Source organism: Phocoena sinus, chromosome 5 (genome assembly GCF_008692025.1).
Source record: "Phocoena sinus isolate mPhoSin1 chromosome 5, mPhoSin1.pri, whole genome shotgun sequence".
Classification (NCBI taxonomy): Eukaryota; Metazoa; Chordata; class Mammalia; order Artiodactyla; family Phocoenidae; genus Phocoena; species Phocoena sinus.
The window spans coordinates 112,407,250-112,423,082 of record NC_045767.1 but is presented as its reverse complement, the minus strand read 5'-3'; the positions used below and the strand labels follow the sequence as shown (position 1 = coordinate 112,423,082).

Sequence of the window (15,833 nt, the reverse complement as noted above, 5' to 3'; positions counted from 1 at the left end):
GGTTGCTTCCATGACCTGACTATTGTAAATAGTGCTGCAATGAACATTGGGGTGCATGTGTCTTTTTGAATTATGGTTTTCTCTGGGTATATGCCCAGTCTTGGGATTGCCGGGTCATATGGTAGTTTTATTTTTAGTTTTCTAAGGAATCTCCGTACTGTTGTCTGTAATGGCTGTACTAATTTAGACATTAAAAGGCCACTGTTGAATATTCAGAGCTATAGGTCATGGGCTTGATTGTAGATTCTTTTGACTTTCCTTATAAGCAGAAAACATGAATACCTCAAAAGTCCAAGCAACTAGTCTTGGCTGTTGGATTCTGGTGTTGTAATTAGTGCACCAGTATGCTGCTAGGTTGGACAAGACTAGATCTTCTCCACAAACCTGAAGAAGTACAATGAGGCATCTCTAGTTTTGGGGTGTGGCTCTTGGGGCTACAGACCTGGGAGGAGGTGGAGAGGACTCTGTCCCTTTCAGTCATCAGGAGAGAGAAAGGAACTATCACCCTAGCCATTGAGGGATGGGGTGTCGTGTATTTGGTGTTCCGTGGCCTTTATACTATTAATCCTGTTCTTCAAACTTCCACACTTAGCCCAAGCCAGGCCCGATCATCCACGGTCCAGTGGCTTAACCCTCAGTCACCAATCACACCGAGCTGCAACCCAGCCGTTACACCTCCTTCACCCAAGCTGTCGTCTTTCCCCCTCTCTCTTCCTGCCGCCGTAGCGGACAAGCCACCTGAAAGGTACGTGGTTTGGGGTGTGATGTAGAATGTGAGGGTGGCACACAGAGGGGCTTGATCAACCTGAGCAACTTCTTGTGCTCCCCACATGGAAGAAGTTTCCGGTCTCCTGGACTTCGTGGACGACATTTGCAACCTTGCCTTAGACTTAAAGGTTCAAGTACATTCTTAGAGATTTGCCTTATGTGAGACCTGCTTGAACCTACTCTTTTTGGTGCTGGTTATGCATTTATGAAACCACGTATTTTGCAAGAACTTTCTATACGTGAATAGAAAGCACATGGTTTGTTTTAAAGGAAGGTAAATGGGGCACTGGAAACTGTAATTAACACAGCTCTTTAATGGGCCAGTGGTGCAGAGGCCAGAGGTGCTGACCCTTTAGCAAAGCCCTTCCTCCGGGACAGCAGGCTGAGGCTCTTCTCCCCATCAGTGACTTCCCCTGCTCCGGTGAGGTGGGCTGCTTCCTTCTGCCTCGGTGTGCGTCTGGCTGACAGCCTGCTTTCCATCCTTCCCCACTGTGTTCTTTTCCCACAAGAACACACAGGATGTTTTGACAAGTGTTGAGAAGCCAAGCCTGATGCACCTTTTGGGGGCGAGACCCAGCTGAGAGCAATGAGCCCCTTCCAGGGTGGCGTGAAAGCAGAGGGTCACTGTAGACAGATGGGTGTCCGAGGTGCGTGGCTGGAGCCACTTACTGTCCGTGTGCCTCTGCCCTTCAATGCCTCACCTTCGGTCTCAAGACACCGGTGCTTTTCCTTAATAGATAAACCGAAATGCTTCAGAAATAAACATGACCTGTGGTTCTAATAACGCTGAGTGAGAGGGGAGGGCGTCCCACTGAGCGGAGAGGAGAAGTAGGTGAAGAGGTTCAGGGAAAGCTTCTCGGAGAGGCTCCCTAAAGAAAGATTGGGGTTTGAAACCTGTCATTTACTTGACAGTCAAGTGCTGTGGTTTGCCCGATGTTCCCTTTCCCGCTGATTTCCTTTTTGGAAGGAGCTGCCGTGCTGGTGACATAGAAATGAGATTTGGGTGATGTGGGCGGGGGAAAGGTGAGGTTTCTCATGTTTCACTTGATGCCTTGCATGTTCCCTCTTCAGCGTCATCAGTCGGAAGGCCCGGGCAGTGTACCCGTGTGAAGCAGAACACAGCTCGGAATTGTCTTTTGAAATAGGAGCGATTTTTGAGGACGGTAAGTGTTAGCGGGAGCTTCGTGGGAGGCTGTCTTCTGCCGGCGCAGAGGGTCTACCACCCAGAGCACACAGGCGGTCCCTGGCTGTGGGTTTGTCAGGAGTAGAAGTCTGTCCCTTGATGCTTTGGACGGGCGAGAGCCTGCCCACCTGGCTCCCAGGAACCGAACGCCAGGGGGCTGTGGTTGCCCACTTCCGCTTTAATCTTGGTTATTCTCCGGCTCTTGTAACTCTTGAGGGTCTTCGTTTGGGATATCTTTCTCCTGATGTAGAGAAGCCGGTGCCACTTGGAGTCAAGAAATGTTTGTGATTTGCATCCTCTGTGTTCCTCCCTCATCGTCCCCGCCCTAGCCTCCTGAATGATTCAGGTTCACCAGCTCTGGGCTACAGACAAGTGCTCTGTCGACCAATTTTGGTTTATCATCCCCTTACCATTCTTTTGCTTTACATGAGTTTCGCCTGTTTGAATAGTGCGTGAATCTCTAGATACGGGTATTGATTCTGCATACTGAAACCAGGGTATAGATTTTTGTTTGCATGTTTAATAGTCACACACAAGCATTGAGGAGCTACGCCCGGCTTCAGATTGCACAAATTCCTCCCATGGTTCAGTGTACATCTCTTCCCTCCCCCTCGATTTCTTCCTTCCCCGTCCTCCTCATTATGACATTCATTGGTTGCTATGGAAACAGTGATGTTGTGTGGGGGCAGAGCTGCCCAAAAGGGTTCTGGAGAGGCAGCGAGGACCTTTGATGCTTGGAATGGAATGGTTGATTAGCCAGAATGTTTGGAATATATGGAGTGTATCAACACAACGCCTGGTGCTATATTGTCAGTAACGCGGCATGAGCTGGTGATTGTTTTTTAGAAAGCAAGTTGCCTCATTTAGAGTAGATGTCTATATCTGTGTGATACGTACTCTGGAGAGCCAGAGACTCCTGATAGTGTCAGAAAACAAACAACAAAAAACCCCACATATGACAGAATTATACTTCGTGGAGAAATTTTGCTCTTGGAGTAGAAGCAAGAACAGTCCTCTTGTCACCATAACATATATGCATGCCGTTGTGGCAGGAGAGCCAGTTAGCTGCCCTCCTCCAGGCCCGTCGTGTACGGGCACCCACATGGCAGAAGGGAAAGCGGAGAGCACTGAAACCCGCCATTTAGGAAATGAGGGTGAATTTTGGCGCCGTGTGGTTGGTCAGATTTGTTCGGGGCCTCAGAACACAGTGTTGTTCATGTGATACTTACCTTGGTGGAAGGTGTATCTATTAGAATGCCTTTGGCTGCAAGTAACAGATAGAGCTGGTTAAATCAGTCACGAAAGCGAGTTCGCTCACGCACGAAGAAGTCTGCACGTGGGGAGCTCCAGGGGCTGGTTAATCACCTTTTCAAAGATGTCAGCCAAGACCGCAGTGTTTCCATCTCTGCTTATGGACAGGGGCCCCTGGCTGCTTCCCCCGTGCGGGTGGGATGGCTGTCCCAGTTCCAGGCCTCATGGCCACACTCAACCCTAGCAGAAGGGGGTTGCCTCATCCTTGTGTTCTTTTTTGAAGCATGAGAAAACTCTTTCAGAACATCCTTCCTAGGTGACCTGCTCTCACGTCTCAATAGCAAGAATGAGGCCATGTGCTCCCCTTAAAGTCATTGCCAGCCAGGACGTCAGATCAGTCAGCACCACACTGGGTCCAGAGGCTTCTCCTCTGGGCACGCAGACATGGGAATGGGGTTCAGGACCCCAATCAAATCCGGTTCTGCCAACTTGGATATTGGGAAAGGCCGGTAGATGTCTGACGCGGGACACTGAAGTTCTGCACTTTTAAAGTCCCTCAGTGACTTGCAGGAGACCTCCTAAGAAAAATAGTGTGTGCGTAGGGGTGTGTGTGTGTGTCTGTCTGTCTGTCTCTCTCTCTGTATATACTCATATGCATGTATACACACACATACAGGCATACACACACATATCTCAGTGTGCTTCGGGAACAGGAGAGTGATTGGTAGCAGGTAGCTATCAACTCTGCACTTACTTTGCCTGAGGTCAGTTGGCTTTTCCACTTGCTCTGTGACCCTGGACAAGTTCCTTAAGTTCTCTCTGCATCAGCCTCTCCATCCTAATCCACAAGGATGTCCACGCGTGTGGTGATGTGTCAGGGCAGCATTTTGGGTCACGTGTGCAGCACAGACATTGTGGAGGATGTTGCCAACCTTGGAGCCTCACTTGGCGCACTGTGCACCTGGCTTCGTTTTGAGCCAGGGCACGTACCTCTCAGATTCCGGGCTCTGTGGCGCTGGCGTCCTCAGGTCCTCCCCCAGGCCAGCTGCTCTAGAGACGCTCGTTGATGTGTTGACACCTTCCCCATGCAGGAGCACGTGCACATCTCATTTGATGTGAGCTCCTTGCCTTGCAGCCCCTGCATCCCACTCCTGTTGCCAAAGATACGCACGGGGACCACGATCGGAACCCACATCCCCAAACTTACTGTTTCTTAGGGTGGTTCTTAAAGGTCACAGGAAATGGAAGACCCTTAAGCAGGATTTATTCTTTTCTGGGTGTTTGTACCTTCATCTTCTGTGCATAGTTGATCTCTTAGCAGAGACTTGATAACTAGTTAGAAGTGTTTGCTCAGAGCACGTCTAGTGATGCCTTTCTTTGAACGGCTGCGGCTCTTCCCTTCCGATGCCGGACGCAGGCCGGGCCGGAGCAGCAGCTCCCCTGGCCTCAGCTGCCGTTGCTCCAGGCGGCCACTGTTTATAGCTCAGCCACTGGAGTGTCGCTGGGAACATGTCCTTCCTGCAGACCAGGGATACTTAGCATCACTGAAATGCCTAAGACGTTTTTTTCTGTGTCCATCTGGAGTCTTCCAGCTACCATAAATGCTCTTGCTCTTGCCTGGCCAGCCGTTCTTGTCCCTCGTGCAGGCAACAAAGGAAATTGGCTTACGCCATTCAGTGGCCTTTGGAGTAGACAAAATCCAGGTCAAAGTGGCCCCTGGGCCGCATTGTCAGTAGTCACGCCGTTGCGAACATATACAACAGTAGGAAATCCTGACCCAGAGTGTGGAAGGGAAAGGGATCTTTAGTAATCACCTTGCCCCATAACTGTCCCTTGCTCTTCGCTCTTACCGTGTGGGCCTGGACTTGAGTTTAAATTCTAAGCTGAAGATTCATTTCTATAGTAGACGCACTAATGCTTAGCCGTTGCTCTGGGGCAGTGCCTCCCATATCCTCCAGGGGGCGCCGTGTGTAAGGTCTCAGGGCAGCTGATGTGCGTGTGTCAGCCAGAGGCCAGTGCCCTTTTCTCTGGGCCTGGGGAACCTCAGAAATACGTTACCTTGGAGACCAGTCAGTTCTGCTCTCTTTCCTGATAGGTGGCCCTGCAGCTGCCGGACCCACCAGTCCAAGCAGCGAGTGGTCTCCGTCCCCAGGGCTGCCCGGCATTAGGATCTCCAAGGTCTGGCTCTCTCTGGGCAGGGAGACTGGCTGCCTTGTTTGCCAGACTTTGTTCATTTCTAACCTGGAGACAGGATCTGTCCATTGTTTGGGGAGCAGGTGTGGCCCAGATTCATCTTTAAAAGCTGCTGGTGATTCATTTTAAAGTCCTCAGATATATAAAGAGCAATCCTTGGAAGACAGCTTGCCATTATCTTAGAAAGTTGACCCTCTTATAGACCCCACAACCTAACAATTGTGTTCTTATATATATCCCTAACATGAGGGAATCTTAAAAAACTCATTTTAAGTAAAAAAAATTAAGTGCAAGAAGCTTCTGTAGTGTATGATTCTGGTTCAACTCACAAACAAACAAAATAAGTAGTATATTATTAGGGATATAAACGTACGTGATGAACCTGTGTTTGAACCATTGCTGGGGTAAGACAGTGAGAAACACACCATTGAAGCTGCCGATCCCCTTGGAGCAGGGGGAGGGTGTGAGGGGGGAGGGCAGCACACAGGAATGAGCCCAGGACGGAGGCGTCCATGTCGGCTGCAGTTCTTGAGTTGAGTGTGGGTTCCTGCTATTTGTTGTGTAATGATGGTTTAGATATTTGTTATTGTTTACATCATGCTAAAAAATACCCCAAGCTGAGACCAGATTCTGTTCTGGAGAAAGGTTCTCACAAAGTATTCTTGTCCCTAGCTCAGTGTCCTTGTTATGGGATGGTAAATCAGGAGGCCATGGAGAAACCACCGTGAGATACCACCTTACAACCTATTAGGATGGTCGTTATCAAAGATACGGAAAATAACGAGTGTTGGTGAGGATGTGAAGAAATTGGTACCCCAGTGCGTGGCCAGTGGGAATGTAAAATGGTGCAGCTGCTGTGGAAAAGAGTGGGGTAGGTCCTCAGAAATTAATCATAGAATTACCACGTAGTCCAGTAATTCCTCTTCTGGATATGTAGCCCAAAGAGTTGAAAGCAGAGACTCAAACAGATTTGTACACCCATGTGCATAGCTGCATTATTCACGATAGCCAAAAGGTAGGAACAGCCCACATGTCCGCCGACAGACGAATGGATAAACAAAATGTGGTCTATACATATAATAGTGTACTCATCCATAAAAGGGATGAAATTCTGACACATGCTGCAACATGGATGAACCTGGAGGACATTATGCTAAGTGAGATAACCCAGTCACCAAAGGACACAGATTGTATGATTCCACTGATATGAAATATCTGTAGTAGGCATATGCTCGTGAAGACAGAAAATAGAATAAAGGTTACCAGGAGCTTGGGGAGGGGGAGTGGGGAGGTAGTGTTTAATGGGGACAGAATTTCAGTTTGGGAAGATGAAGGAGTTCTGGAAGTGGAGAGGGGTGATGGTTATACAGCAACGTGAATGTACTTAGTGCCACTGAACTGTGCACTTAAACACGGTTCCAGTGGTTACATATCTCCACACATATGTTACATATATTTTACCGCAAGTAGAAAAGATGATGATAGCAGGCGGTATTGGTGTGACCGTCATCACATACTCATCAGGTTCTTAAGGATGTGAGCCTTGCCCGGGGCCAACGCAGCTCGTTAGTGGCAGGACAGGGTCTATGGCGTAGGCGGTAGCTGGCACAAGGTTAGTGCTCCCCGGTGTGTGCCAAGTGAGTGCTGTACTCTTTGCCGTGTGTCGTGGGAGTCTTCAGTGAGCAGCCTCTTGGTGTGGGGCGTGGAGCTACCGACCCGCCCTGTCCCCACGGGAGATGGTGGCCAGGTGGCATCCCAGCATGCGGGGACGAGTGGATTCGGTCCTCATTCCTCTCCCATGGTCACTACCTCCCTGAGTGTTTGAGGAAAGGATCTACTCGGCCCCCGGACCCCCACCCCGCATTGCACGACCCCTGGGTGCCCTTCCCATAGAATCCAGTCCTTTTCCCCAACAGGGGCTGTGCTCCGATGGCATTGCCAGCGTGGGATTAAGTGAGAGCCCTTAAAAACCCTGCTGTGAGGAACGATGTCGGGGTAAAAGGGTGCGAAGAAAGGGGTGCCACCAGGTCACCTGGAGGGCGCATCTCTGGTTCATTTGTTTATTCATCCTTTCAGCAAATCATCCTGGTATAGACTAGGAGGGAGGGTCCTGTGTGTGTGGGGTGGGGGGAATGAGTAGGGGCACATATGGTGGCTCTGACCTGATCTGGAGCATTGGGAGTGGTCTCGGAGGGAGGGGATACCTCAGCTGGTATCTGAAGGGCAAGGAGGGTTGTCCAGGCATAAACGGGGAGGAAAGCAGAGGACCGGCCATGCAGAGGTTGGACTGTGGGTTGCTACACAGGAGTGGGTTATGAACCCCATTTGCTGAGTTGCCATCAGGATTGAAAAATAATAGAAAAGAGTGCATCACACATAGTGAGGAAGTACTGTTCTGTGAAGCGTTTGTGTATTGGGCACGTGGACGTGTGTGCTGGGTTCCAGCTACACAGTCAGCCGTCTTCTGATGGGTTGCGGTCATGGCTGCCTTGCTTGGCCAGCTCCCGACTTGGTCTGCTGATCCAGCCCGCACCTCCCCTTTCTTCTACATGCACGGCTGCCACATCGGCTCCTGGCCATGGCCGAGGCCTGAGTCGGGGCCTGCCCACAGCTGGGGGTTACTGGATGCTTCTAAACCCTGGTGATGAATGTTTGGACCCTGTGCCCTTTGCTGTCTAGCCTGCGGTCACTGTCCTGTGTGTCCGTCGTGGCTCTTTGTGGAACGTGCTGGGCACTGTGCCCAGCTGTGGAAGGTCTCGCCCTGCCCTCAGGAGTTCCCCGTCCAGGTGCCAGTCAGACAGGTGTCCAGATGATGCCGGTGAGGCCTGGCAAGTGCTGAGAATGGCCGAGGAAGACTCCCCAGAGGACAGGGCATCTGGGGTCTCTGACGAGGAAGAATTCCCCAGTGAAGAAGTCGGGAAAGGCATGTCAGCAGATGGCGGCGCTGCAGGTACAGAGGTTTAGAGGCTCGGCCGGGGCTTTCTCTGGATGATTCTCTGTGGGTGACCCGCATGATGTGCTTGTGGGCGAGTGACTGGTGGCTCAGGAGGTGGCAGGGCCAGGTGCCCGGGCAAGCTTGGGTTTGTTCCTACAGACAGTGGATGTTATGCAGGGCAGTGCCGTGTCCAGCTGTGTGTTCTGGAAGGTTCATTGAGCTCCTTTGTGCACCGTGGATTGGGAAGGACCTGACCGGAAGCTGGGGGACCGGTTAGGAGGCTGTGGCGTGAAGACAGGTGAAGGCTGGGGTGACCAGAGGGGCACCTATAAATAACTCTTGTGCAGATTTGTAACCAGACATCCCAGGAATGGCCCCCGTTTCGGTGTTGGTTGAGCCTTTAAGACCCACAGCAGTGCGGTGAGTTCCCAGGTGGAAAGTACCCGGGAGCATTTTGGTAAAAAGGATTTCTCTTCCTTTTCAGTGCAAACCTCAAGAGAACCTGGCTGGCTGGAAGGGACTTTGAATGGCAAGAGGGGCCTGATTCCACAGAATTACGTCAAGCTTCTGTAGCAACTGGCCCGTGAGGGCCCCGCTGCAGAACCTGGCCCCCGAGGACCTGCCTGTGGGGTGTGCGCACCGTCTTCCCCCCAGGTGAACCCACAGCCACCTGGACACACGGCAATGACAGATCACGGACTGGCACTCCAGGGGTGGGGGGGTGGTTTAATACTGCTAGACGTGGGGGGAGAGGGGACGCACGGCACAGAGCTGCGTAGGGCTGTGTGGATATGTGCAGCGGGAGAAGGATGTCCAGGTTAACAGGATGGACTGCATTTTCAAGCCTTGGGACTCGTGAGTTTTAATTTTCCCGTCTGCAGAGCGAGAGGAAGGGCAGCCTTCTGCCGGCCCGCCTGCCCCACTGGCGGCCACACCACCGGACACCCCCCCGCACACCTGAAAGGGAACTGCGTTTGCAGGACGTGCCCTTAACTCTGGTGTCGTGGAGGGGCTGCCGCGGGCGGGCGGTGCCTTGGTCTAAACCCAGAGGGCAGCGGACAGAGGCTCCTTGCCGTATGGACAGCTGCCCTGGGGACCCCACACTCACTGGACTTAGGGCACCGGTGGACTCACAACAGGCTTTCTCCTCCGTGCTGCTCACCTGTGTGCTGTTTCCCCAACCATCACCTTTCAGCCCTGAGCTCTCTGTACATGAAATAAAATATAATTTACTATTGGATCTGTGTCCTCACGTGGGGAAGAGACTGTGGAATTCACTCACTCTGTAACATTTCACGATCTGGCAGCCGGTGGATGGGCATGTACTGTCCCCTGGTGTTGGCACGTGTGCACTCACAGGCAGGATGGGTCACCCAGGAGCCTTGCTGCTTCGGAGCGGGGCATGTTTCTGGGGGCAGCGGTCTTCTCTGACAGGTGAGATCCTGGCGGGCCCGCTCCACTGCCTCAGCTGGCCTCTCCCGCGTGTCCTGCAGGAACCCGGGCCAGGATGGGGCTGGGGCGCTGTCCCCCAGGGCTTTGTGTGTGAGACCCTCCCTCCCAGTGACCTTCAGTGTACAGCCCTGTCCCCACCCCACACTCCCTATGTTTTCCAGGCCTTGACGCTCACGTCTCCATCTGGATTTAAGCCGGGCTGCAGGGCGGCGGGTCAGGCATTCGGACCGGTCCTGGAGGAACCTCAGCCACGCCCCTGCAATGGATGCTTTGTTGTTTGTCTTGTCAGTCTCCGACTCCCAGGCACAGGCTAAACGGACCTCTCCGGGAAGGGGGAACTTCTCTGTCCCCTGACCTGGAGTCCCTGGGATGTGGAGCTCATTTCTAGGGGCCTCAAGATTGTGAAGCCAGCCCTGCCCCAGGGCCCGCTCTGGGGGCCCGGCATGTCTGTCTTCCCCATGGGAGGCTCCTCGGACTGTCACAGTTCTCCCCTAAGGTTGTCACAGGAAGGATGTGTCCGTCGCCTCTTCCCCAGGTAAGATGATTCCAGAGCGCTGGTCATCAGTTTGGAACTCGCCTCCCCTGGACCAGGTAAGGTGTCAAGTTTGGGGTCAGGTGTGTAGAGGGGAACAGGCCCATTGAAAAGTATCCACGTTCTACCTAAAAAAAGTAAGGACACGCTCAGTGCAGCATAATTTAAAATACTGGATTGCAGGCCCGGTGGAGGGTTTTGGGGCTGCTGAAGAACCCAGGGCCCCATGACAATGGCCGGCCCTAAGGCCGAGGGCCAGCCTGACCAGGGGGTGGGGATGGCATCGTCCCCTGTGTCCCCCGTGTTTCTGAGTTATCACTTCCTGCCCCTGCCCGCTGCTTAGGGATGTAGAAGAAATACTTGGCCTGGGGCAAACTCTCCCATTTCCGTGGGAAAATACAAACTCATGGGCAGTTACAGTGAGTGGGCTCAGGTTAGCACTGGGCAAGATTTCCCGGCCGTGTTCTTAATTGGTGTATATCCATGGGGCAGTAAAAATATGACCCACCACACTGGGGCTTGATTTCTTTGCTCGCTTGAGGAAGACTTCGCTCATTCACCGTGGGGTGCACCCAACCTGCTGTCGCCACCAAACTGTTGTTAACTCCCAAAGTGCGTTTATCACCACTTTCTTGGTCAAGAAAATTGCTGTGAGGTCTGGCTACCTGTGCGGTTTGGGGCAAATTAAGTTGACTCTGTGATTCTGTTCCTGCTTTCTAAAAAGAAAACGGTACTCAGAGGTTTTGGGTTGAAGTGCCTGAATACAAGCAGCATGCCCAGTACGTAGTACGTGTTCAGTTAGCACCATGCCCAGTACGTAGTACGTGTTCAGTTAGCACCATGCCCAGTACGTAGTACGTGCTCAGTTAGCACTGCTAGTCCCCATGCTGTTACTGCTGTGAGTGTCACTTGCCTCTTTGTTGTCGGGGCAGCTGTGTTCTGTAGGATGACAGTGTGGCAAGGGTGAAGCCTCAGGACAGCACTGGCTGCAAGGGCTCCCCAAGCCCCAGCCCTGCCGACCCCTCCTGTGGTTGTTTCAGGAAGAACGGGGTCACGCCAGAGGGGAGCCAGGGGTGTATTCCTCTGCAGGTGGGACCAGTGTGGCCAGGTTGGCCACAGCCCCCAGCTAGGGAGCCTCCCTCTGGGCCTGGTCCAAAGTGTACTTAGTGACCGGATCAGGAAATGTTCCCTTAACTGGCAGATCATCTTCATTTCCCCAGAGGAGAAATGGGGGGATGGGGTGATAGGTTTTTCTGTGTTTTTGCTGCATGGGCGCGGCCAGTCCCCTGAGCATCTGTTGAAGGCTGGCTGAGCAATGGCCCTGCCTCCCTCACGGCTCAGGACCCGCAGCCCCGCCTCGCGCAGCACCAGCTGCTTAGACCAGGTTTCGGCCTGTGTTCATCCAGTGGCACACGACGGGGCCGTGGGGTTTGGGCAAAAGAGGGCGCTCAGATTTTGTTTCTTGCGGTGGGCCTTGCATTTGATGGTGTCACCCCAAGGCTGGCCCTGGTGGTCTCTGTGCTTGGAAAGGAGATATGCCAGGTGAGATCAGAGCCAAGTGGCCTAGGGGGTGCTGTAACCCCGCTTTCTTTGTAGTAGTAGGAACGTCTGTAGTTGGGAGTCTGGGTGGGGAGAGCAGTGGATCGTCCGTACCGGTGGTGGGCATTCAACTCGTTCTTTCTTTACGGGGACTGACTGAGCCAGGGGAAATCATCTCATTTTAACAGAGGCTCTCGAGCAGAGAGCTTTGTTTAGATTCAGTAAGCTAGCCGTGGTCTTTCTGCTCTACCATCTTGCCCCTGGGGGCCGGTAGGGGACAATGGCTCTTAGGAGCTGAATTGTACACCACCTCCCAAAATTCGTATGTTGAAGCCCTAACTTCAGTACCTCAGAATGTGACCTCATTTGGCAGTAGGATCATGGCAGATGTAATTAGTTCAGATGAGGTCAGTAGGGTTGGGCTCTAATCCAATATGATTGGTGGCCTTATGAAAACGGGAAATTTGAACACGGAAACAAGCACAGAGGGAAGGCAGTGTGAAGACACACAGGGAGAAAATGGCCACGTACAAGCCAAGGAGAGGAGCCAGATACAGATGCTTTCCTCATGGCCTTGGAAGGAGCCAAGCCTGATGACCTCTTGATCTCAGACTTCTAGCCTCCCAAACTGGGAGACAAGACATTTCTGTTGATTTTAAGTGCCTCCACCCCCCGCCCTGCCCCCAGTTTGTAGTTCCTTGTTACGACATTTCTAGGAAACAAATACAGTGACTAAAGTACGTGTTTTGAGTTAAAAAACAACCTATTTTGAAATTCTTTTTTCACTGTTTTATACCTTGGTGACCTTGGACGAGTTCACTTCACCCCTTTATGCATCAGTTTTCTTCTGTGAAATGGAGAGAGTGGTACCAACTTCACTGGGAGGTTGGGACAAACGATAATATTAAGTGCCTCAAGGGTACCTGGCAAGAAATACGGTTTAGTAACCGGGGAAGATGGGAGAGGGTAGCCGCAGGGTACCATGTTGGGGGGTGGGGTTAATCTCTGCCCCCCTTTTCATCTTCTAGCTATGCCTGCTTCCCTCCAGCGTACCTTCTGCAAGGCCATACGTTGCTCTTTTCCTCTGCCCTATATTTTTCGCCCTTTCTCTGTCTTCCCAAGGGCACACGCTGCCTCCTTCATCTTGACCTTGTCTTCGTTCCCCATTCGCTTTCGTGCTGGGCCCCTTCTCACTGGGTCTCCCCTTAAGACTCTCACAGCCAGGTTTGGTGACCCCTTCCTCAGCCAGAGTCCTGCGTGACTTTTTGAATCTTCCTGAGCTACCCGACTTTCTTTCCTCCCTCCTCTGGGAGGGAAGTTATTCCAGGAGAGTGCCCTCAAACAGCTTTCTGTCTCCTAGCTCTGCAAGTGTCTTCTCTGATGCTTGTCAGCACTCTTTTTCCTTGACTGGCCCGGGTGGTACCTTACTGCTCCCCTATTTGGGTAACCCAGCACATTCTCTTAATGCTTTAATGTCTGGCTAAAAGTATATCAATCTGCTGGGTGGAGTACCTTGGAGAATTCTTTCCTATCAGAATATCAGCTTGACTGGAAAGTAGACTTTTGATTTTTGCCCAAAGAGAGACTGCATTTTGGATGGGCAGTAAGTGCATGGGATTCCTTTAGGGTGCTTGGTACCATGCGTCCGTTTCTGAATCTTTCCTTCCTCGGAGGGCTTAGCGGCTGCAGGTGGAGCATCTCAGAGAGTGGGCGGAACACGATCCGACTCAGCTCAAGCCAGTTTTCACAAGAACCATGACCCTCTCTGGACCAGGCTGGACCAGGGCATGAAGATCCAAAGAAATGGCTTTTTCAGAATTTGGAAAACTTGGAAATCACTGTCTTGGCAACATACATTCTATGAAAAAAATACCTAAATTGTGCGTGGTACATTGGTTGAATGATCCCAAATTTCACCCCTCTCCGGATCCATGCCCTTGTGTGGAGCCTTTGCCATGTCAGCTCTGGGCTTTGACCTTATAACTTGCTTTGGCCAAAGGGACGGAAACAAACTTGACACCGTCAGAAGCTTGAGAAGTGCTAACCCTTTCTACTGTCTTAGAGCCTTGCTTCTTCCACCATGAAAATATGTGCAGGCTGTCCTGCTGGAAGAGGAGAGGCCACATGGAGCAAAATCATCTCAGACCAGTTGGCTGCATGACCAGTCCAACCCAGCCAAGCCTGGCCCAGGTCAGCAGAACTCCCCCCGCTAGCTAACTCATGAGAATAATAAATGATGGCTGATTTAAACCACTCGGTGATGGGGTGGTGTGCAGCTAAGTACCTGCTACTCTGCCCCATCTTTCACTTCGCTTTGGATCCAGGCTTGGTCTATGCTGAACGTTAAGAGATCATATCTTAATCTTCTCTTAGCCAATGTTGTTTGGGAAGCCACTGCTTTATTTCCAAGAAAAATGCTGCACCAGCAATTGCATGACTTGGAATTAAAGTGCCAGAGATACATGTAATCAAGTCATTTTAGTCTGGATACATTCGCCGTTTATCAAAAAGTATGTCGGAGCTGACTTTAACATAAAGGAACATTGTTTCCTTTTTGCTTGAGGGACATTGGTCGTACAGACGTAAACAAAGCCCTAATTATATATGCATCATTATGCATAATTTTTACTGCTTTGGCATACAGTGGCCGGCTGGCTCAGTGGCAGAGACTTAGTTCTTAGCTAATGATTCCTAAATGTGCAGCTGGATCCTTTGGGCCCGAGAGCCCTTTTAGTCTTAGAAATGCAGTCACACTTGACCCGAGAACGAGGCTGCTCTCTTCAGAAAGGGCACCTACTTTAGCCAAGGGTGCACAACACTGGGGCCTCCACCCTACCCGCCACCGCTGGCCACAGCAGATTCACAGCCCACGATGGCTTTTGTTTAAAGTTAGGGGCTCTCTGCGACAAACTGTGCTCCCTAATAAGTCAGATTGCATAAATTTTAAGATAGAAAATTACCTTCATTTTCAATTAAGGCTTTACAAATTTGTGCACAAAAGTTTTCTTCGTTTTTTTTTTGCGGTACGCGAGCCTCTCACTGTTGTGGCCTCTCCCGCTGCGGAGCACAGGCTCCGGACGCGCAGGCTCAGCGGCCGTGGCTCACGGGCCCAGCCGCTCTGCGGCATGTGGGATCTTCCCGGACCGGGGCACAAACCTGTGTCCCCTGCATCGGCAGGCGGACTCTCAACCACTGCGCCACCAGGGAAGCCCCACAAAGGTTTTTTAAATAGTTTTTTTCCCTGTGCTGTGTTTCACGGCTATGTTGTGTTCCAGAAATATATCAATTGTGTTAAAGCAAGGTTGTGGTTAACTCTCAAATAGTCTTCTAGTTCGACCAATCACCAGTTAAATGACACATTAACAATGTACCTGAATTTCTCTTGTGGGAAATACATGTTTTCTAGTTTTAAGATGAACTCATAATTGCTTACTGCTCTTTTGTTGTTCGTATTAATGAGTGACGTCAAGGGGAGCAGCCTGTAAGGAATGTGAGAAGCATCACAGCTGGTTGGAATGGAGTCTCTTGATAGTCCAAGAGGACCTGGGGTGAGAGCAAGACTCCACTGTGTGGAGGGAGACCTGGGAATGAGACGGGGCATCTGGTCTACTCAGGTGAGTCTCGAAGTCTGTAAAATGAACAAGCTTCCGTGCGGTTGCGAAGATAAATGAGGCAGTGTACCTACAGCATTTAGTGGCTACATCAGTAGTAGTTATTGTTATAAAATTGTTATGGGGTATTTCAGTGAACCAAATATCAGCAGTAAGAAACAGGACATCTCACCAGTCCCCAAAGAGGATAATTAGTATGTGGATTACACAGGGCTTTCTAACATGGGGGAAAAAATGGTGACTCCATCTTGGATGTAGGCAGAAGGGCATATAATCTAGGTGTAGAAGGGCATATAATCTAGGTGTAAAAGGGCACAAAATCCACGTGTTCCTACAGACGTTCAAATGAACCGTTTCCAAAACAACAAG

At 51.2% G+C, this 15,833-nt stretch overlaps 1 protein-coding gene across 4 annotated transcripts in view; it reads left to right on the top strand.

Moving 5' to 3' along the window:
• The window catches only part of ARHGAP10 (Rho GTPase activating protein 10), a 331,140-nt gene extending 321,572 nt beyond the window's left edge, over positions 1-9,568 (top strand). For 3 of the 4 annotated variants that reach the window (XM_032632923.1, XM_032632924.1, XM_032632922.1), the window contains 3 exons: positions 593-745; positions 1,840-1,931; positions 8,815-9,568. In XM_032632923.1, the coding sequence (XP_032488814.1) occupies positions 593-745; positions 1,840-1,931; positions 8,815-8,903 (334 nt within the window). In that variant the 3' untranslated portion in view covers positions 8,904-9,568. The remainder of the gene's footprint in view (positions 1-592; positions 746-1,839; positions 1,932-8,814) is intronic. The other variant, XR_004350045.1, reaches the window with a different exon arrangement.
• The last annotated feature ends 6,265 nt before the right edge of the window (positions 9,569-15,833 follow it).